Raw genomic sequence first — 21,882 nt, forward strand, 5'->3', positions numbered from 1 at the left:
TATATAAGGGCTTGCACACCAATGTTCTGTGTGGGTTGAACGGGGGACCTGTTGCAACAGTTTAATGAAGATCAGGCTTACTAGATGCTTTGTTTCTCAATATTCTCTGCTTCTTGGGAGAAAAACAATGACAAACCTAGACAGCATCTTAAAAAACAGAGACATCACCTTGCCAACAAAGGTCCATATAGTTCAAGCTATGGTTTTCCCAGTAGTGATGTATGGAAGTGAGAACTGGACCATAAAGAAGGCTGATCGCCGAAGAATTGATGCTTTTGAATTATGGTGCTGGAGGAGACTCTTGAGAGTCCCATGGACTGTAAGAAGATCCAACCTCTCCATTCTGAAGGAAATCAGCCCTGAGTGCTCACTGGAAGGACAGATCGTGAAGCTGAGGCTCCAAGGCTTTGGCCACCTCATGAGAAGAGAAGACTCCCTGGAAAAGACCCTGATGTTGGGAAAGATGGAGGGCACAAGGAGAAGGGGACAACAGAGGACGAGATGGTTGGACAGTGTTCTTGAAGCTACCAGCATGAGTTTGACCAAACTGCGGGAGGCAGTGGAAGACAGGAGTGCCTGGCGTGCTCTGGTCCATGGGGTCACGAAGAGTCGGACATGACTAAACGACTCAACAACAATTCTCTGGTTAGCCTCTGTTATTTTTCCCTACCGATAGGGAACCTACATAAGAACTCTATACAGGCTCTTGGGTACCCCACAAGGGAAAGGGAACAGTATTTTTCTCATAACAGTCTCTTCCAGAAAGGGTCTTGCTCATGAAAGCTTTTTTCAGATACAGGGAGGTGTGAATCGGAGCTTGGGTTTAGCTGTTGTATATATTGGCGCAATTAGAATGTCGTAATGTTCACATCGACTAAAATGCAAACGGAAGCAACAGACTAACTTACTGCAAATAACTTTTACAAGGGCAGGCATAGAATTAAGAAAAAGGTATGAAATACTTCTTTATATGCTGGTAACATGTGCGTTTTTTGCTGGTTGGGGGGGGGAATTAAAAGCCGCACAGCACCTTTTATAACGGCTATTTATGCACCGTGAAGTTGCATAAAAGAGTCTCAAAGGCCAACAAGAATACAGTGAAAGCAAAACACTTCTTCAGAAATCCTACAGCTGATCGCTGTATTTAATTTCCTTGCTTGTCTTATTGCTTTTTAATAACATCCACTCAAAATGCAAAAAGGCCCAAACAATGATAACCAGGGAATCGTGCCATGCTGTTTGCAGCTCTCTGTGGGAACAGCTGCCTGCAGATGGTTTGCTGGGGATGCTTTTATCGTATTAATTCAAAACAGATAAATGGAAACTGCTTTACAAGGAATGGGGATCTTGGGAATTTTCTTTTCAGCCTCAAATGGCTCGGGTTGTCTTTGTTCGAGGTCTTCCATCGGAATAAAAAACAAGCTTGCTTTTTGGGGGAGCTAATGGGGGAAATAGAGGGAACGGCAGAGAACGTGGTGCCAGTGGCTGTCTGCTGTAAATTATTTGCATAGTCATGGATCAGGATATGGCTTAACCCCAGGTCAACCACATTGACCGCGGCAAAAAATGCATTTTGGATCTGTAAACTTCAGGTATTTGGCTTACCAGGAAGTTTTATGGCTGACTTTGTTACTAGCAGGAGAGTCATAGATTTTTTTTGTAACAGATTATTTTTTAAAATTATTATTTTGGATTTTAGAAATTTCGATGATGAAATAGGTTTCTCGAATGAAAATTCACGGCAGATCGTGACCCAGGTTCTTTTGGGGCTCAGATTCTGAAATTTGAAAGAAGCCTTAAGGCACATTCGTTACTATGGAAAGTAACAAATATAGTTTGGGTGGTGTGAAACCGCTGATTGGAAAAATAGTCAATAATTAAATGATACGTGTAATACGTGAGAAAATGGAAGACAGGTTTTTGGAAGACAAGGGTTGGTGCAGGCAATTTGGCAGCAGCTTATGTTGCAATAAAGGGACACTGAGTTGTCCCGAGGTGATGATAAGCAGTCTTGGAATTATGTTTTGTTTACATCTCTGGGCTTAACTTTCATGTAAATGCAGTTTGGGAATGAGCTGCATTCGAGATAATTGCTGTTTCATGTTGGAACAATGTATGTATTGATGGCATTTTTAATAGCAAGGATGACTAGGAGATGTGAAATCTATGGGTCTTAATTTATCGGTTGTCACTTGTGGTTCTTTTGAGATACTGAAGGGTTCACAGAATCATAGAGTTGGAAGGGCCCCGTGGGTCATCTAGACCAACCCCCTTCAATGCAGGAATCTTTTGCCCAACGTGGGGCTCAAACCGACAACCCTGAGATTAAGAGCCCCACGCTCTACCAACTCCTGTTGTTGTCCAACAGGACAAGGGACAGTTTTGTCCAAAAATGGAGCAATTCTGTTTTTCTAGGGATGGGAGGCAACCCTACTTGGATTGCATAGAGGGAAATAAAATAGCTTCACTCAGTGCTCCCCCCCCCCAAAAAAAATGTTTAGTGGTACTTCTGGATGTGAACCGGATCTGTTCTGGAGCCCCGTTCACATCCTGAAGCGAACGCAACCCGTGTCCGCGCGTCTCGCAATTTGTAGCTTCCGCGCATGCGCGCCACTTCATTTTGAGCATCTGCGCATGCACAAGCGACGAACCCGGAAGTAACACACTCCGTTACTTCTGGGTCGCCGCGGAGCGCAATCCGAAAATGCTTAACCTGAAGCTACTTCAACACCAAGGTATGACTGTACTCTCGTTTTCCAACTCACATTGAAATACTGCCCCTCAATGAGGTCAAAATTGGATTCTCAAAATGTTTAGGGGTATGCGTACCCTTGCGCAGTGGCGAAGCTGCACGCTCCGCTACCGGGGGTGGAGAGCAGGCGTGGGCGTGGCTGGCCCCCCCCCTAGGATGTGGCACACGCCCGGGGGCGTGGTGCGCATTCCAGGGGCGTGGCACACCACCCACAAGGGTGTGGCTAGCTGCCGGCAGGGGTGTGGCACACGTTCTGGGGGCGTGGTGCCTGGTGCGCGCACAGGGAGTGCGGCGTGTGCCCGGGGCCCTGCTGCGATGGCACCCTACCAGAATAGTGGTGCCGGGGGTGGTCCACTCCCTCCACACTCCCACTCCTTCGCCAGTGCCCCTGCACCCCTCCCGAAAAAAAAATATCACTGGCTTCACTGAAATAAAATGGCTGCTAAGGCCATACTGACTTGGTCTGTTTGCAAAAGACTTTAATACAGTCTTCCTAATCGGATGAATTGACTCACTGTGCAAAAAAAGAGAAAACCCACAAAAACTGTTATTATTTTGCATGTGAATCCAACCGTGCTGCAAAAAGGGGGGGGGGGATAAAATAAATTGTTTGAGTGAGAGGTCATTTGTGCATTGTAACACAAGATCTATTACCATTATTAGTGGATTATGAGTATCTTGGGGATATTCACCCTTTTATGGGCTATCTCAACTGCAGCAATAAAATATTTGCCTGGTATATGACACCCTTCTGGGAAATTCATCAGAAGAGAGTGCTTCTTCAGCTCTTCGGCTTAAAAATAAAAGACAAAGAACACAGCAAATTGTGGCCTCATTTAGGTAGAAGTTTGAGTATTTAAAAGAAAAACCAATTATACACTTGGTTTTGTTGACAGAGAAATGCCTTAAGCAATAATGACCATATTCTAAACCCTCTGCTCTGGGGAAGCAGGGAGTGTTTGTTGGGTAAATGAATGAAATGCCAAGAACTCGTATTGGGTGTTCTTTAGTTGCCAGAAAATCAGGAGTTGAAAGTGGAACATCTTGATTTTGACACAGAGCAGAGAGCAATGGATGTGCGGTTTGCAGAACACATGTGATCCTTGAAAGTATCTGCAATCTGTAAAAATTTTCAAGTCTTCAAAGAACTGTGGTGCTGCAAGAATATAAATCAATAGAGTTTAAGTCTTGTTGACTGGAGATAGGACAGTAATGGCAGGTGTTCTCTACTGGGGTAGCAACATAGAAGAGCCAATGGCCTCAGCCTTTGCTGCTTTTAACTTTGGCTGTACAGTGGTACCTCAGGTTACATACGCTTCAGGTTACAGACGCTTCAGGTTACAGACTCCGCTAACCCAGAAATAGTGCTTCAGGTTAAGAACTTTGCTTCAGGATGAGAACAGAAATCGTGCTCTGGTGGCGCAGCAGCAGCAGGAGGCCCCATTAGCTAAAGTGGTGCTTCAGGTTAAGAACAGTTTCAGGTTAAGAACGGACCTCCGGAACGAATTAAGTACTTGGGTATATATTAAGTACTTAACCCGAGCTACCACTGTATTGGGTGAAGAGAACACCAAGCAAGGATGAATACAGGGGACACCCCGTTTTCACAGGAGTTGTATTCCGGGTCCTTGCATACTTGCGTGAAATCATGTGAAATAGTAATAATAATAATAATAATAATAATAATAATAATAATAATAATAATTTGTTTGTTTGTTTATACCCTGCCCATCTGGCTGGGTTTCCCCAGCCACTCTGGGTGGCTTCCAACATAAGATTAAAAATACATCAAAACATTAGTCATTAAAACCTTCCCTAAACAGGGCTGCCTTCAGATGTCTTCTAAAAGTCAGGTAGTTGTTTATTTCCTTGACATCTGACGGGAGGGTGTTCCACAGGGCGGGTGCCACTACCGAGAAGGCCCTCTGCCTGGCTCCCTGTAACATCACTTCTCGCAGGGAGGGAACCACCTCGGAGCTGGACCACAGTGTCTGGGCAGAACAATGGGGGTGGAGATGCTCCTTCAGGTATACTGGGCTGAGGCCGTTTAGAGCTTTCAAGGTCAGCACCAACACTTTGAATTGTGCTTGGAAATGTACTGGGAGCCAATGTAGATATTTCAGGACTGGTGTAATATGGTCTCGGCGGCCGTTCCCAACCACCAGTCTGGCTGCTGCATTCTGCTTTACAGTGGCACCTCGGGTTACAGATGCTTCAGGTTACAGATTCCGCTAACCCAGAAATAGTACCTCGGGTTAAGAACTTTGCTTCAGGATGAGAACAGAAATCGTGCTCCGGTGGCGCGGCAGCAGCAGGAGGCTCCATTAGCTAAAGTGGTACCTCACGTTAAGAACATTTTCAGGTTAAGAATGGCCCTCCAGAACGAATTAAGTTCTTAACCCGAGGTACCACTGTAGTTGTAGTTTCTGGGTCACCATCAAAGGTAGCCCCACGGAGAGCGCATGGCAGTAGTCCAAGTGGGAGATAACCAGAGCATGCCCCACTCTGGCGAGACAGTCTGCGGGCAGGGAGGGTCCCATCCTGCGTACCAGATGGAGCTGGGAGACAGCTGCCCTCGACACAGAATTGACCTGTGCCTCCATGGACAGCTGTGAGTCCAAAATGACTCCCAGGCTGCGCACCTGGTCCTTCGGGGGCACAGTTACCCCATTCAGGACCAGGGAGTCTCCCACACCTGCCCACCCCCTGTCCCCCAATAACAATACTTCTATCTTGTCAGGATTCAACCTCAGTCCGTTAGCCGCCATCCATCCTCCAAATCAGAAACCTACTGATGAAGCTTGAAGACACCCTACTCTGCCCCCATGTCTGCCCAGCTCAGGGAGGGAAGCGCGATGCTCATGCAAATGGTGTTGGGACATGTTGTGCATGATGTGCCCCCCCCCCATTGCCCTTGCAAGCTGGTGCCTCTGGCCCTACAAAAAAATTCACTGATCTCTTCTGTATTGTTTTGGGTGGAACGGTTTTAGCTGCCTTCTTGACTATCTCTGTTTTACTTCTTGTTACCCACCCTGGGACTTTTTGAAGGGCGGGTAGGGTAAGGAATTTTATAAATAAAATAAATGAATTTAAAAAAAGAAATACTCTGGCTTGAAGGAAGATGAGCGATATCCGATGTCCACCATCCTTAGAGTAGACCCTTCTGCCATCTTCAATAAACATTTTTGCCTTCAGTGGGAGTGTCAGTTCTGCATAAAATTGAACAGGTATATGTTTTTCATTCCTCTTGAGTCCCGAGTGTTGTAGATGTATTTAATATATCAAGAAAATGCAATCTGGCAGCAGAAGTCTAAGCATGTTTACTTGGAAGTCAGGCCCACTCTGCTAAACGTGGCTTAGTCCCAAGTAAGTGTACATTGGACTGTGGTCTTCGTTTCACATATTTTTTAATATCTTTCTCATGAGCTTTCTAACAGAAGAATTCTTAAACTGAGAGAGTGGTTGTCTGGTTATATTTATTTGTCCCAGCCAATGGCATTGGCTGTTGTATTTGCTGCTGAACGAAAGACAAGTTGGAACCGCACGCGAAAGTTCCATTTTACGTGAAAGTTCCATTTTACGAAGTGTCAGATTCTGATACAGTCTCATCATCCGAAGAGCCTTCGTCGTAAATCTGTTTGCAAGACTGACTTTACTGAGACGCTGGTTGGTGGTTTTGAAATGCAGATTCCCGTTTTGTTTTGTTTTGTTTTGTTTTCAAAAGAGAAATCTGGTAAAAAAAAACAACCTTTTGTCAGGCACTTAATGGGGAGGGTTGACCTAACTGCTGAATCTTTAGGGATGGAGAGGGATTGAAAATGCTGCGTTGCTAAGCAACAAATTTGCTGGCTTTCTGAAGGTGCTCAGATGCACTGAGAGTTAATGAATCTGCAGGGCGGCTCTTGGAAAACTGTCGGGAAAACCCAATGGAGACCAAATGCTCATTTCGCCCTGGCAAGGATGCAGCCCTCCCTTACTTATGTTTTAACTTGAGGGGCGGGTCTTCTTTGTGGTTGGAAAAACGAGTGTTATTTCTGAACAACAAACCATAGAGGGAGCATAGATATTTTCCTTTCAAAAGGAGGTTCCTGCAAGAGACATCTCTGGACTAGTTCACACACACAAATATGGGTATAATTTTCTGTTCACGCCAACAGCCTCGACTGTCTCTGGGTATACGGCTTCATGTGGACATGTGTATTTATTTAAAACAACTTTATCTTGCCAGTTAGCCACTCTGAGGATAAATATACAATTTGGCAGGTATTCAAAAGCTGCAAGACTAATGGGTTGTCTTAAATTTTCAGCCAAAAGTATAAGCTCCCAAGATCAAAAGGATTTAAACTCCCAGCTCCGTCTTTAAAGACATAAAGCAGAAAAATGTAGCCTTTAAAATCCTTAGTTTTAATGCAGTATCAAATCCAACATGTTATGTAGCTAGGATATTGCAAAATAGTTAACAGAACTAGCAAGTAGACTTCCAACGTTTCCTTGCTATATTTTTATTCTAAAGTCAGTTTTCAGAAGGAACCGTTAATGTCTCTTGCCAAGTTGAACGTCCTGGGAGTAGTCTTAATGGTTTTGGAACCATCCGACTTTGGAGTGTTTCGTTTCTGTTTGAAGTTATGCTAATTTCAAGCAAAATGTTTATCATCGGAGAACTTTCGGAGATCAAAACGAAAGTTGCGTAAATCATCACAACCCGCTAATGTGATTAAAGATAGATGGAAGGGGGTGGGGGGAAATTCCAGAAATGTTGGCCAAACAACTACTCCTTTTAATAAAATAAAAACAATATGGATTTGTGAGGAACTCACTTTCTACCATACTTTCCTCCTCAGCTCTCCTCTTCTGCACCTGGGCTGAGCTTTTTTCAGCCTAATGAATCCCAGGTTTGCCCCACTCTTACTGGGAGGCAGCATCCAACTGGCTCCGGTGGAAAGAAATCAGAGGAGGCTGTTGAGAAAAACTGCCCAGCATCTGACTCTCAGATCCTCATGTGGGAAGATTATTCCTTCTGCCGAATATGCTCACTTACTTCTCTTGCCTCGTGCATGCGCATCATGCCCTGCTTGTGGGATGTGATCCATGAGAGGCAGTCAAGTACAACGTTCCTTGTCATGTTAGAAAAGACATGTGAGGGAATGTTTGGTCCAGCCAGTCGAAACTTCCTGTTCCTCCTAGCTGGAGCATCCTTTCTTTTGCATGTGACTAAAGGTGGGCGTGACCTTACCTGTCCAGGTAACAAAAGGACGAGTCACGCAGCACACCTCCCTCTTTTTGACTTCCTTCTTCATTTGACCAGCTTCTAGCTAGGACTGCTCTGCTAGCTCTCAGCTAGCAGAAGCACTGGGACTATTCCCCATATGGGGAATGTACATACAGTGGTACCTCAGGTTAAGAACTTAATTCGTTCTGGAGGTCTGTTCTTAACCTGAAACTGTTCGTAATCTGAGGTACCACTTTAGCTAATGGGGCCTCCCGCCGCTGCCGCCGCGCAATGCTTGTAGAAGCATCCAAGTCAAAGTACCACTCACTTAGCTATTTATCTGTTGTGAACTACCCTGGGATCTTTGGATGAAGGGTAGCACACAAATTTAATAAATAACCATGAATAATAATCACGAAATGGAAGAGAGTTCTGGTGATAACAGCTCCCCCTGCCTCTTCACGCTGTTAAATTGAGTTAAAATTACAGTTTTGCCGAAGGTTGATTGCTGTATAGATATCCAAATTAAAAGAGAAGATGGCCTATTTTCAAAACAAGACTATATAGTAATGCTGAATTTATTTGCAACCAACTCTAAAAATACAGTCTTTTGGTACAATGGCAGCAAACTGCATTGGATTTAGGGTGAATTGAGCAAAATCTTCTTCTGTTCATCCTTTGCTGCCTCCTTGTCCCTTTTTTCCTTTATCTTTTTCAAACTGTAGATTGTAAACATCCTTGGGGCAGGGACCTTTCTTCAGTTATGTTGTAAAGCCCAATGTTCAGTGGCAGCCAATCATCATGAAACCGCAAGGCTGACTGTGATGTCCTTTCTCATAACAAACAGGAACTTTTGGGTGCTTTCAGAATTTATTTAATTTCCATGCGTGCACAGGAACTGGCAAACTTCCTTAACATTTCAGAAAGGTTCAGAACCTGTTTGAGTTAATGGTCCTTGAAGGAATTTAATTTAAGACTGTGCAGACCCTTTTCAGTATCTGTATGCCCACTGGCCAATAAGTAAGGGGTGTGGTTTGAATTTGTTCTTTGGTTTCAAGCCAGCTCAAACGTCCAAACTTGGGATCACTAAGTCAGTTCCAAAGTTACAGTAATTGGAGGTAACCGGGGAGCAGGGGAACCCTCCCTGAATAACAAAACTCAGGACAGAGCTTCACTCTGGAAGCAAATAATAAAACTGAGATGGAAAACTTTGCAATACTCTGCTGGAAGATGAAGGAACAGAATTGTTAAAAAATAAAAGAGCCTTGGAAACAATCGTCTGTACAATTCGCATACCCCTGAATTTTGTTGTGTTCCAGAAAAATACATTTCTGTGTTCGTATTTTTGTTTCTGTTTGTAACTAATCGTTTTATGAAGACTTGGAGAGCAGCTCAAAATGGCGATGATGTTTATCATTGTTGTCCACACACAGAAGCATAGCAACCCATTTTTTATGGGTGTTATTTATTTTAGGTGCCAAATCTGATTCCCGTCCTGATGTTTAAGTTGGGGACGCCGCTGGAGCCCACGCTGTGCCGGGAAATCTTGTATACTTTGCCTGCTTTGGGTGTTCATAAGGTCAGTACGAAATTTTAACTTTTCTCCGCTGGAAAAGGCGTTTTGTTTCTTAAAGGCGGATTTGCTTTCCTTTTAATTTTGGGGGGAAATGTTGAGAGCAATGAAAGCGCCTTGGTAGAATGTCATTTACCATCACTTAAATGGGTGGCATCTTGTTCCAACAAAATGCTTTATCTTCCCTAGAGGAATCCATATGGAATATGTTACTTGCCTGGAGGTGGTTGGAGGATGGATGGTGGCTAACGGATTAAGGTTGAATCCTGACAAGACAGAAGTACTGTTATTGGGGGGCAGGCGGGTGTGGTGGACTCCCTGGTCCTGAATGGGGCAACTGTGCCCCTGAAGGACCAGGTGCACAGCCTGGGAGTCATTTTGGACTCACAGCTGTCCATGGAGGTGCAGGTCAATTCTGTGTCCAGGGCAGCTGTTTACCAGGTCCACCTGGTACTCAGGCTAAGACCCTCCTTGCCCGCAGACTGTCTCGCCAGAGTGGTGCATGCTCTAGTTATCTCCCACTTGGACTACTACAATGCGCTCTCTGTGGGGCTACCTTTGAAGGTGACTCGGAAACTGCAATTAATCTAGAATGCAGCAGCTAGACTGGTGACTGGGAGCGGCCGCCAAGACCACATAACACCGGTCTTGAAAGACCTACACTGGCTCCCAGTATGTTTCTGAGCACAATTCAAAGTGTTGGTGTTGACCTTTAAAGCCCTAAATGGCCTGGAGCGTCTCCACCCCCATCGTTCTGCCCGGACACTGAGGTCCAGCTCCAAGGGCCTTCTGGCAGTTCCCTCCCTGAGACAAGTGAGGTTACAGGGAACCAGGCAGAGGGCCTTCTTGGTAGTGTTGCCTGCCTTGTGGAACGCCCTCACATCAGATGTCAAAGAAATAAACAACCATCTGATGTTTAGAAGACATCTGAAGGCAGCCCTGTTTAGGGAAGTTTATTGACTGATGTTTTAATATATTTTTAATCTTATGTTGGAAGCCGCCTTGAGTGGCTGGGGAAACCCAACCAGATGGGTGGGGTGTAAACAATATTATTATTATTATTATTATTATTATTATTATTATTATTATTACCACTAGTACTACTTTTGTCCCTCATTCAGGCTATGGGTGATTGTCAAAGATGTGGATCTACATAGCCTGAATGCCTTGTAGCCGGGAACATTCGGATTGCAACAAACAGAAGCTCAGAAATAATATCTCTAATTGTAGGAAATAGAAGTAGCCCATAGCACTATATACTATGGGTGTAGCTCAGGTTACACTGTAGGAAATGTAAATATGCCTTCAGTGAATAAAGATCTTTAAAAAGATTATCTCCCAAGGTTTCCAGAGAGGTGATTTATTTACAGTCAGGTGTGTTGACTGAATAGGCCTGCATGCCCCCCCCCCCCCCGAAAATAGAAGATTAAAAGATTAGTCATTAACCCAGTGACAACGCAGAACTGTTGCCAAAGCCTCACCTCAGCACCTTCTCTGGCACCTAACATTTCCGCTTCTGCCTCCTGCGCTCCTATCATAATGCAAAATGGTGCTGCCGTCAAGGTGAAAAAGTTGCCGTCTGGATGTAGCCTCAGATGCCTGGCACGCAGAACTGATCGGCGTTTTTGTATCTGCTGCAAAATTAATCTCTCCAGACGTATTCTGCATTGTAAATGAATGTAGGGAAAGTTCTGTTTTTACAAATGAGCAAACGATCTCTTTCAGGTCTGCGTGGCTCAGATTTTACGTGCCCTACAGGTGTTGGGAAACACGCCAGAGCTTCAAGCTGTTGCATTACGCCTGATGACATCTTTATGGGAGAAGCAGGTTGTCAAAAAGATGGAAAGCAATTAATCTCTGTCTCGAAAAATCACATTTTGGGGGAATAATTGATCGTGCTGTTGCCTCTTGCTTAACAATGGCTGGTAGGAACGTTGTTGAGAGTGGCTGGGGCAAACCTGCCCAGATGGGTGGGGTATACATAATAAAGTTGTTGTTGTTAAGAGCTAATCCTTCAGGCCACTCTAGGAGGGGAGTATGCAGAATAATTTGTTCTTGGAAGCTTTTACAATACAGTCATACCTCAGGGGTTGAACAGAATCAGTTCCGGAAGTCCATTCAACTTCCAAAATGTTCGGAAACCAAAGCGCGGCTTCCGATTGGCTGTAGGAAGCTCCAGCAGCCAATCGGAAGCCACGTCGGACGTTTGGGTTTCAAGGAACGTTCACAAACCGGAATAATCACTTCCAGGTGTGCGGCATTCGAGAGCCAAAACGTTCGAGTCACAAGGCGCTTGTCAAGCAAGGCATGACTGTACTGTTATCGTATGTGTACTGAGATACTGCAGATTTTTTTAAATGAATGAATCTTTTTTAAAAAAACAGAAACCAATTTTTCATTGAATTACCAATGCCGGAACCCAGTATTTTTGGAGTTCGACAGTGCACTTGGTTAGCAGGATGCTGTGCTTCATTCTCCCGTGCGTATCCTGGGGTTGCCATATTTTAAAAGTAGAATCATAGAGTTGGAATAGACCACAAGGGCCATCGAGTCCAACCCCCTGCCAAGCAGGAAACACCATCAGAGCACTCCTGACATATGGTTGTCAAGCCTCTGCTTAAAGACCTCCAAAGAAGGAGACTCCACCACACTCCTTGGCAGCAAATTCCACTGTCAAACAGCTCTTACTGTCAGGAAGTTCTTCCTAATGTTTAGGTGGAATCTTCTTTCTTGTAGTTTGGATCCATTGCTCCGTGTCCGCTTCTCTGGAGCAGCAGAAAACAACCTTTCTCCCTCCTCTATATGACATCCTTTTATATATTTGAACATGGCTATCATATCACCCCTTAACCTCCTCTTCTCCAGGCTAAACATGCCCAGCTCCCTTAGCCGTTCCTCATAAGGCATCGTTTCCAGGCCTTTGACCATTTTGGTTGCCCTCCTCTGGACACGTTCCAGTTTGTCAGTGTCCTTCTTGAACTGTGGTGCCCAGAACTGGACACAGTACTCCAGGTGAGGTCTGACCAGAGCAGAATACAGTGGCACTATTACTTCCCTTGATCTAGATGCTATACTCCTATTGATGCAGCCCAGAATTGCATTGGCTTTTTTAGCTGCCGCGTCACACTGTTGGCTCATGTCAAGTTTGTGGTCAACCAAGACTCCTAGATCCTTTCACATGTACTGCTCTCAAGCCAGGTGTCACCCATCTTGTATTTGTGCCTCTCATTTTTTTTGCCCAAGTGCAATACTTTACATTTCTCCCCGTTAAAGTTCATCTTGTTTGTTTTGGCCCAGTTCTCTAATCTGTCAAAGTAAAAACCAGGATACCCCAAAAGTTGTTTAGCTTTTTAGGAAGCCCCTAAAATTGTTGAGCTTTTGTCAGATGCTGGTGTGGTTGCTCGAGAGTAAACAGGCAAGACTCCGACCTGTCTTTTCCAGGCTTTATTCTTGGTGCAAACTATTTACAGTGAAGACCATCGTAAGTTCATGTCTGGCTCAATCGCTAGCAGAATCCGGGAGTGGTCGGTTTTTGTACCTCCCCCATCATAAAAGTCACATCACTCCCAGCCTTTTCCGTCCCTCGCTGCGCCGAAACCTACTGCGCAGAATGGGCGCTGGCAGGGGCGTGCTTCCCGCCTCTCCAGTTTGCTCAGACGCGGTGTTGAGGCTCTCCCTAGCATCCTCTGGTCCTTGCACCTCTTCTTCACTGGAGGTGGGGTTTTCCTCCTCGCCGGAAGAGGAACTGCTTCACAAGATTTTCGAAGGCTCACTATAACACAACTGCCCTTCCATCTCTAGCCTCTGAGCTGATGGCAGTTCCCTGACAGCTTTGTTTAGGGAAACCTGAAACTTAAGTTGTGTGGTAAGTGTGGTGGTAAGGTAAGTGTGTGGTAAGGTAAAGGTAAAGGGACCCCTGACCATTAGGTCCAGTCGTGGCCGACTCTGGGGTTGCAGCACTCATCTCGCTTTATTGGCTGAGGGAGCCGGCGTACAGCTTCCGGGTCATGTGGCCAGTATGACTTAAGCCGCTTCTGGCGAACCAGAGCAGCACATGGAAACACCGTTTACCTTCGAACCATGGACTTGCCGATCAGAAGGTCGGCGGTTCGAATCCCCGCGACGGGGTGAGCTCCCGTTGCTCGGTCCCTGCTCCTGCCAACCTAGCAGTTCGAAAGCACGTCAAAGTGCAAGTAGATAAATAGGTACCACTCCGGTGGGAAGGTAAACTGCGTTTCCGTGCGCTGCTCTGGTTCGCCAGAAGTGGCTTAGTCATGCTGGCCACATGACCCGGAAGCTGTACGCCGGCTCCCTCAGCCAGTAAAACGAGATGAGCACCGCAACCCCAGAGTTGGCCACGACTGGACCTAACGGTCAGGGGTCCCTTTACCTTTACCTTATCATCACTCATATTGCAGATGGGCAGAAAAAAATAATCTGGCAACAGGCCATCAAACTGGGGATTCCAACCCATTGGCCTAGACCGGACATGTTCAACTTGTCGACCGTGATCAACAGGTAGATCCCCTGGGTCATCCTGGTCGATCGGGGGTGATCCTGGTCGAGCTCGGGTTTAAATAAAGTGGGCAAGGAATGTTGCTGCCCCTAGTGCTAGGTCCCTCCCTAGTGCTAGGTGCCCCTGCCCCTTGTGCTAGGTGCCGCCGAAGCAGCAGGGGAAGCTGGGCTAGGCAGCAAGCGCAAGTAAGCACAACGGGTGCGAGTGTTTGCGTAGGTCAGGCTGTTGATTGATTTTCAACAACTCTGGGCTATCTCCCCCCGCTTCCAGTTAGCCGCCACCTTCCACCCCCCCCCCCACGCTCCTCCTCCCTCCAATGACAATGCCAGAATTTTTATACTGGGAGTAGATCGCAGTCTCTTGTGAATTGGACGTGCCTGGCCTAAACAATACTGACCTATCTCGGGTTGTAGGGATTAATATACCAGTATACCTGAAGGAGCATCTCCACCCCCATCGTTCTACCCGGACACTGAGTGCTGAGGGCCTTCTGGTGGTTCCCTCACTGCGAGAAGCAAAGTTACAGGGAACCAGGCAGAGGGCCTTTTCAGTGGTGGCACCTGCCCTGTGGAACGCCCTCCCACCAGATGTCAAAGAGAAGAACAACTACCAGACTTTTAGAAGACATCTGAAGGCAGCCCTCTTTAGGGAAGCTTTTAATGTTTAACAGACTACTGTATTTTAATACTTTGTTGGAAGCTGCCCAGAGTGGCTGGAGAAACCCAGCCGGATGGGCGGGGTATAAATAATAAATTATTATAAGTAGTAGTAGTAATGAAATACTGCATGTCACATCACTGGCAGAGGAAGAAGGGTCGGGGGGAGTGCACTGCCCCCCGCCCCATGCACCCGGTTGAGTGCCATCGTGGCTGGGCCCCCCACGCTGGGCGTCATGCCCTTGTAGGCGGCGTGCCACGCCCCCAGGATGCGCACCAGCCACGCCCCCGCTTGCTCTCCACCCCCGGTGCTGGAGCATGAAGCTCCGCCACTGCGTGACATGCTTTCAACACTTTACGACTATAGTTCTGTGAACACTTGCTGTCGTTCTATGTTTGCTTAAGTTGCAGTATATTAACTACAGATGTACATGAAACCGCATCTTAATAGGCTTTGCAGCAGGGGGCACAGCACTTTGCAATGTAAATGACTTTCGGGAGCTGCGTAAAATAGAATGTTATCCTGGTAAATTTAAATTGCTAAACCTTTCCCCTTCCGTCAAATTATTTTTAGGATCGTGTTTACCCAGAACTGCAGCGATTCATGGCGATGTCGGATATGGCTTCCTTATCCGTTGGAAAAGATACTCAGTGGGAGAAGGTGATTGCCAAAGCTGCTTCTATCAGAGACATATGCAAGCAAAGGTAAACAACGGCGTCCCCCAAAGTGGTTGTTTGGGATTAAGTTTGTCCAGAACTGCAGAGATTTGTGTGCTTCATTGGATTCTTGGTGCTGTACCTGGGGCTTGGTCTCTCCCCATTGCAGTTACATTTTCTGGAGGGCAAGACTGACTGCTGGAAACACAGGGTAGTTTTTAGAAAGAGAAGATGAAATTATTACAGTGGTACCTCAGGTTACATATGCTTCAGGTTACATATGCTTCAGGTTACAGACTCCGCTAACCCAGAAATGGTGCTTCAGGTTAAGAACTTTGCTTCAGGATGAGAACAGAAATCGTGCTCCGGCGGCATGGCAGCAGCAGGAGCCCCCATTAGCTAAAGTGGTGCTTCAGGTTAAGAACAGTTTCAGGTTAAGTACGGACCTCCGGAACGAATTAAGTACTTAACCTGAGGTACCGCTGTACTTGTTTGCATTTGGTCCAACAACGGATTCAGGTTCACATTTTGGGATTTAAGCCATTAATCCGTTGTTCAGTTCAACTTTGCAAGACTATATATAGATCAGGCACATTCATCTTCCAAGAGACAGTGATCTACATCCACTATAAATAAACTGGCAATGATCTACCCATTGGATTGACCAGAGTTGTTGAGCATTTTTCGGTGAGGATGAGCCAAAGTTGTTCGGCTTTTTTGGGGGGCGGGGTGATCAATCACGATCCCGCGATTGGCCATGATCTACCACGGACACCCCGCAATCGACTAGTATATCGTGATCGACCGGTTGGACATGCCTGATATATGGTATTTTTCGCTCCATAAGGCACACCTGACCATACTTTTTGGGGGGGAATTAAAGAAAAAAAATATTATTCAAAGGGAGCAGTGAGCAGAGCTTATATGCATCCCAGGCTCTGCTCAGCGCTCCCTTTCATGAGCCGCGTGGAGCGTGTGTGCGGCGCCTGCAGGCTTTTCCCCGAGGAGGGAGAAAAGCCCCCAAGAGCCACACACACACACACACACTCCGCACAGCTCTTCAAAGGGAGTGCGGCTCTTGGGGGGCTTTTGTGGGAGGTGGGGGAAGTGAGAGAGCCTCGCTCTGTCCCTTCCCCCACCTCCCGCAAAAGCCAGGGATAGCCACGCGAAGGCTCCCCGCTGCCCTGCGGAGGCTTCGTGGGCTACCCCAGAGCTGCTCAGGAGCTTGTCAGGGCTGGTGGGGGAAGCCCAGGTTCCCCCCCAGCCCCTGGGACCACACATTTGCTCCATAAGACGCACAGATATTTCCCCTTAGATTTTAAGAGGGGAAAAGTGCGTCTTATGGAGCGAAAAATACGGTAGATCATTAGATAGAAGCAACCATTTGAGCCTATAGTTACACTTTTAGGTACAGTAGATTAGAACAAGTAACGCTGACCAAGTTCCATAAAATAGCAGGAAATATATTAATAGTTGATTGTTAAAAATTGGAATAAAAAACATTTTTCTCTGGAGGAATGGAAAAGAAAGATATGGACCCATGCTTCTGAGCCACTATGGATTGTCTCTGCTTAAGCCTCTGAGCTTAAGGACAAAGGGGTGCACAGTATCAACTTCTGTGATTGACAGGCTTTGTGCAGCTTTTGGACTGGCTAGACTTTCTTTATTAGGAGCCTAGGCTTCTGACTTTGCTTTGTCCAAAGAGCAGGACCAACTTTAACACTCCAGTTTGCCACCAACACCCACGACATGCCAGTGTTCCTGGTTTTTGTTCCAGCATCTGGTTTGAAAAGTTATGCCAGCAGCTAACCAAAGGAGGGAAAGTTGTACGACTCTGTGTCAGACAACATGGATATATACCTCTGTACCTTATTTCTTGATGGCGATTCATTGTACCACATCCAGGATCTTGGCAAAGTCTCTTCAACTCTGTTTCCAACCATCTTGGACACAGACCTTTTACATTGACCCAAGCTGTTTCAGGAGACGGTATTTGACTAAGAAATGGAATGATTATGGCGATAATGATATCCCTATCTGATTAAGAAGTTGCCATGTACTACTATGGATAAATCAGCAATTGCTATGAGATGCGCTCAGATCAAATACAGTGGTACCTTGGTTCTCAAACTTAATCCATTCCGGAAGTCCATTCCAAAACCAAAGCGTTTCAAAACCAAGACGCACTTTCCCATTGAAAGGACTGCAAAATGGATTAATCCGTTCCAGACTTTTAAAAACAACCCCTAAAACAGCAATTTAACATGAATTTTACTATCTAATAAGACCATTGATCCATAAAATGAAAGCAACAATCAATGTTCTGTACTATAAAATAAATAAGACAGTATTATAGATGACAAAAATTAAAAAAAAAATTCTTACCTGTGCTGATGATAGTGAGTGTTTGGATGGGGAGCTTTTATCCATTTCCGCAGTCACACAATCAATCAACCAATGAACCATAAAACGAAAAACAAGCCACAGTCACAAAAATGAAAAAGCCACACAAACAAAAATGCAAAAAATAGCAAAAACAAAAGCACAAAATATCACCTCAGAACACTGCAATCAAAACAGAAGGCTTTAATTACAATGGGGACTCAAATGAGCGGCGCATGTTCAGCTTCCGAGGCAAAGTTCGAAAACCGGAACACCTACTTCTTGGTTTACAGCATTCAAGTTCTGAGTTGTTCGGGAACTAAGCTGTTCAAAAACCGAGGTACCATTGTATCTGACTGTTTGCTTTCTCTCTTTATGGAGAAAGGAAATATTTTCGCTGTTTGGAGAATGTTGGGACGCTTGTGGCTCTGTGGGTTAAACCACAGAGCCTAGGACTTGCCGATCAGAAGGTTGGTGGTTCGAATCCCCGCGACGGGGTGAGCTCCTGTTGCTCGGTCCTTGCTCCTGCCAACCTAGCAGTTCGAAAGCACGTCAAAGTGCAAGTAGATAGATAGGTACCACTCCGGCGGGAAGGTAAACGGTATTTCCATGCGCTGCTCTGGTTTGCCAAAAGCGGCTTCGTCATGCTGGCCACATGACCCGCAAGCTGTACGCCGGCTCCCTCGGCCAATAAAGTGAGATGAGCGCCGCAACCCCAGAGTCGGTCACAACTGGACCTAATGGCCAGGGGTCCCTTTACCTTTACCTTTATGGAATATTCTGTAATTCTTGCATTTGATTAGGCCTTACCAACACGGAGCGGATATGTTGGCTGCAATTTCCCAGGTGTTGAATGAATGCACGAAGCCTGACCAAGCCACTCCAGCTGTCCTCGTGCTGCAAGGTCTCCATGCCCTTTGTCAGGCAGAGGTAAGCTTCCCAGAGCTCCACAGATTGTCCTTTCTCCTTCGCTTCACCTGTTTTGTTCACCTTGGCTTTCGAGTAGCTGCCCTCGGGATAGAATACCATATTCCCTTCTGCCTCTCTGTTTTCCTCATTCATTAGTCATCCGCAGAGGCATGCAATGTGGCCGTTTTACTTCTCCAGAAAATAAGTTGCGCTGAGACCTGCCAACGATGTGATTGTCACTTTATGACTAATTTATAGATCTCAGAGGAAGCAAAATTCCTCCCAAAGCATTATATTCCCTCCCTCCACTCTCTGTACAAGGTAAACACAAAGTTCTTTTCAGGATGTCTGTTGCAGAGATGTGTCATGTTGCTTATGATCAAAATATTGTTTTTGTTGTTATCTGTACTTCCAGGCCACTTTTTCTTTTTCTTCTTATCTACCTGGAATGTCTTCTCTTTGAGGCCAAGATTTTTTGGGGGGATAACAGCTGTTATCTTCATAGCTGCAACTCTTGCCTCTGTCCTCAGTGTGCATGGTTTGAAAAGCCGACGGTGTGTGGACTTTGATTTGTCCATGATGGATGCAGCTTCCAAATTAAGGCATCAGAACACAGTGCCCAAAATACCGTATTTTTCGCTCTATAAGATGCACCAGACCACAAGACGCGCCTAGTTTTTGGAGGAGGAAAACAAGAAAAAAAATATATTCTGAATCTCAGAAGCCAGAACAGCAAGAGGGATTGCTGTGCCATGAAAGCAGCAATCCCTCTTGCTGTTCTGGCTTCTGGGATAGCTGCGCAGCCTGCATTCGCTCCATAAGACGCACACACATTTCCCCTTACTTTTAAGGAGGGAAAAAGTGAGTCTTATAGAGCAAAAAATACGGTTGCAGGACTTGTTTTGGCGCAACATTTTTTTAATCTTGCACCTCTCTTCAAATAAATTAGTCACATTTAAAACATTTGAAGCTTAGGTGTTGTTTTTTTAAAACACCTGAATTAAGAACAACCCTTTGGTTCTATTTGGATACCCCTAAATCCTGTGATTGAAACCGTAATTCTCAGCAGATGAAGGGTGGAACCCAATGCTGACTGCCTGCAGATGAAAGTAATTTGGCAACAAATCGGGGAAAGGGGACAATTTTGGGCAATTTCCCTTCCTCTAGGTTTCTGCATCCCCCTTCCCACCCCCCAAATCTGCTCTGGTAGTTCCTCCAACCTTCCAGAGTATATCGGGTGGAAGCACACATGGGTAAGGGAAATTGCAAAAAAACAACAACACAAAATGGCACCCCCTTCCTTTTTGCTGACTGTTTCCTTTGCAAACCATCCACAGGCTTTTTAAGAACACATTTGAATGACTTGTGTCCGACTTGTGGAAAGCGTTGTCCTTAAGATGTGCCTTATGTCTATAATGATTCTGCTCCCATCTTAACATTCAAGGCACATGAATGACTCATTTGTATGTTGGGCCCTTCCATACATCCAGTCCAGCAGGTGGTTTTGGCTGTCAGCTTCTTCCTCCTTCGCCTCAGTGTCACCCTCGTAGAACTCACAAGGCAAGTGGATGAGGCCCAAACTATAATTAGTTAGCTACACGTCTTTCTGCCCTACCAGCCTCAATGGGGACCAGCCAACAGGGCTTTTTGGTGAGGTGCCATGACAGCCAGGACCCCATGGCAACTGTTTCTCTTCATGGTCCAACTGGAATTCAACCTGGGGAGGTCAGAAGGTGTTGGGGAACACTGGGACCTTTAAAGCCCTAAATGGTTTTGGCCCTGTATATCAGAAGGAGCATCTTCACATCCGTCGTTCAGCCTGGACCCCGAGGTCCAGCTCCGAGGGCCTTCCGGCGGTCCCCCCCCCCCACGAGAAGTGAGGTTACAAGGAACCAGGCAGAGGGCCTTCTAGGTGGTGGCACCTGCCCTGTGGAACACCCTCCCTTCAGATGTCAAGGAAATGAAGAATGACACAACATTTATAAGATATCTGAAGGCAGCCCTGTACAGTGGATGCTCGGGTTGCGAATGTGATCCGTGTGGGATGCACGTTCACAACCCGCAGTGGCGCATCTGTGCACATGCAGGTTGCGATTTGGTGCTTATGCGCAAAGCGCGATTTAGCACTTCTGCGCATGCGTGACCGCTGAAACCCGGAAGTAACCCGTTCCGGTACTTCTGGCTTTCAGCAGTCCGTAACCCGAAAAAATGCAACCTGAAGCATCCGTAACCCGAGGTTACAGGAAAGTTTTTTATGTTTGAGGTTTTATTGAGGTTTTTAATATTTTGTTGGGAGCCGGCCAGCGTGTCAGGGCAACTCAGTCAGGTGGGCAGAACAACAACAACAACAACAATGATGCTATTGTTGTTGTTGTGGCCAGAGGCAGTGCCTTAGGTGGCCAGTTCTGACACTGTAAAAAAGCCAAAGAACAAAAGATGAGGGACTGGATGAAGCCAAGGTTGGTGATAACTATGGGATAGTTGCTGGGTGCCTCATGCACTCCTCAAGGAGAGAAGGGTGCTCAGGACCCACAGCACCTCCCAGTCTTAAAAGGCATTGTTGTTTGAGACAGGAACACCCTAGCGTTTGAGGATGAAGGAACTGATGACACAGAAGAATATGGCTCCCTGCTATCCTTGATCTAGATCAGTTGTTTTGCAAACTTGGGTCTGCAGCTGCTTTTGGACTACATTTCCCAGCATCCCTGACCACCGGCCCTGCTAGCTAAGGATGATGGGAGTTGTAGTCCAAAAAAAGGCTGGAGACCCAAGTTTGCAAAACACTGATCTAGATGGTGATGGGGGGGGGGGGTGTTACTTGCATGTATAAGAAGTATGCTAAAAACCAAGACATCATTGTTTTAATTTTCAAGTTTCTTATAATCAACGAAGTGTTGCAGCTGAGATGCTGAAGCTAAAATCATAAAAGGATGCCGTGGTGTTTTATAAACACTTTCCACTTAAGAAGATCTCGGAGGGGGAAGGTAGACTGGAAGAGTTGCCTCTTGGAGCTTTTTTGAGAACATCCGTAGCACAAGATCTAAAAAGCAAACTCACAGAATAACTTTCAGCTTGAGTTAAATATAATGGTTGTCCTATATTAGAATATAATGGATTACATGAAGTAGGAAACACAGCAGATGAATTACTCATGTTGCTCCCGAGTCCTGGGCTTGCTTTGGGGTGATTTATGAAGACGGCTAAATCTTTTTGTGCTTTTGTATAATG

At 45.8% G+C, this 21,882-nt stretch overlaps 1 protein-coding gene across 1 annotated transcript in view; it reads left to right on the forward strand.

Annotated features, from left to right (window-relative positions):
• The window catches only part of FOCAD (focadhesin), a 127,894-nt gene that overhangs the window by 26,463 nt on the left and 79,549 nt on the right, over positions 1-21,882 (forward strand). The window contains exons 12-15 of the mRNA XM_028712104.2: positions 9,436-9,540; positions 11,260-11,361; positions 15,281-15,411; positions 18,549-18,675. Coding sequence (XP_028567937.2) covers positions 9,436-9,540; positions 11,260-11,361; positions 15,281-15,411; positions 18,549-18,675 — 465 coding nt within the window. The remainder of the gene's footprint in view (positions 1-9,435; positions 9,541-11,259; positions 11,362-15,280; positions 15,412-18,548; positions 18,676-21,882) is intronic.

Source organism: Podarcis muralis, chromosome 17 (genome assembly GCF_964188315.1).
Source record: "Podarcis muralis chromosome 17, rPodMur119.hap1.1, whole genome shotgun sequence".
NCBI lineage: Eukaryota > Metazoa > Chordata > Lepidosauria > Squamata > Lacertidae > Podarcis > Podarcis muralis.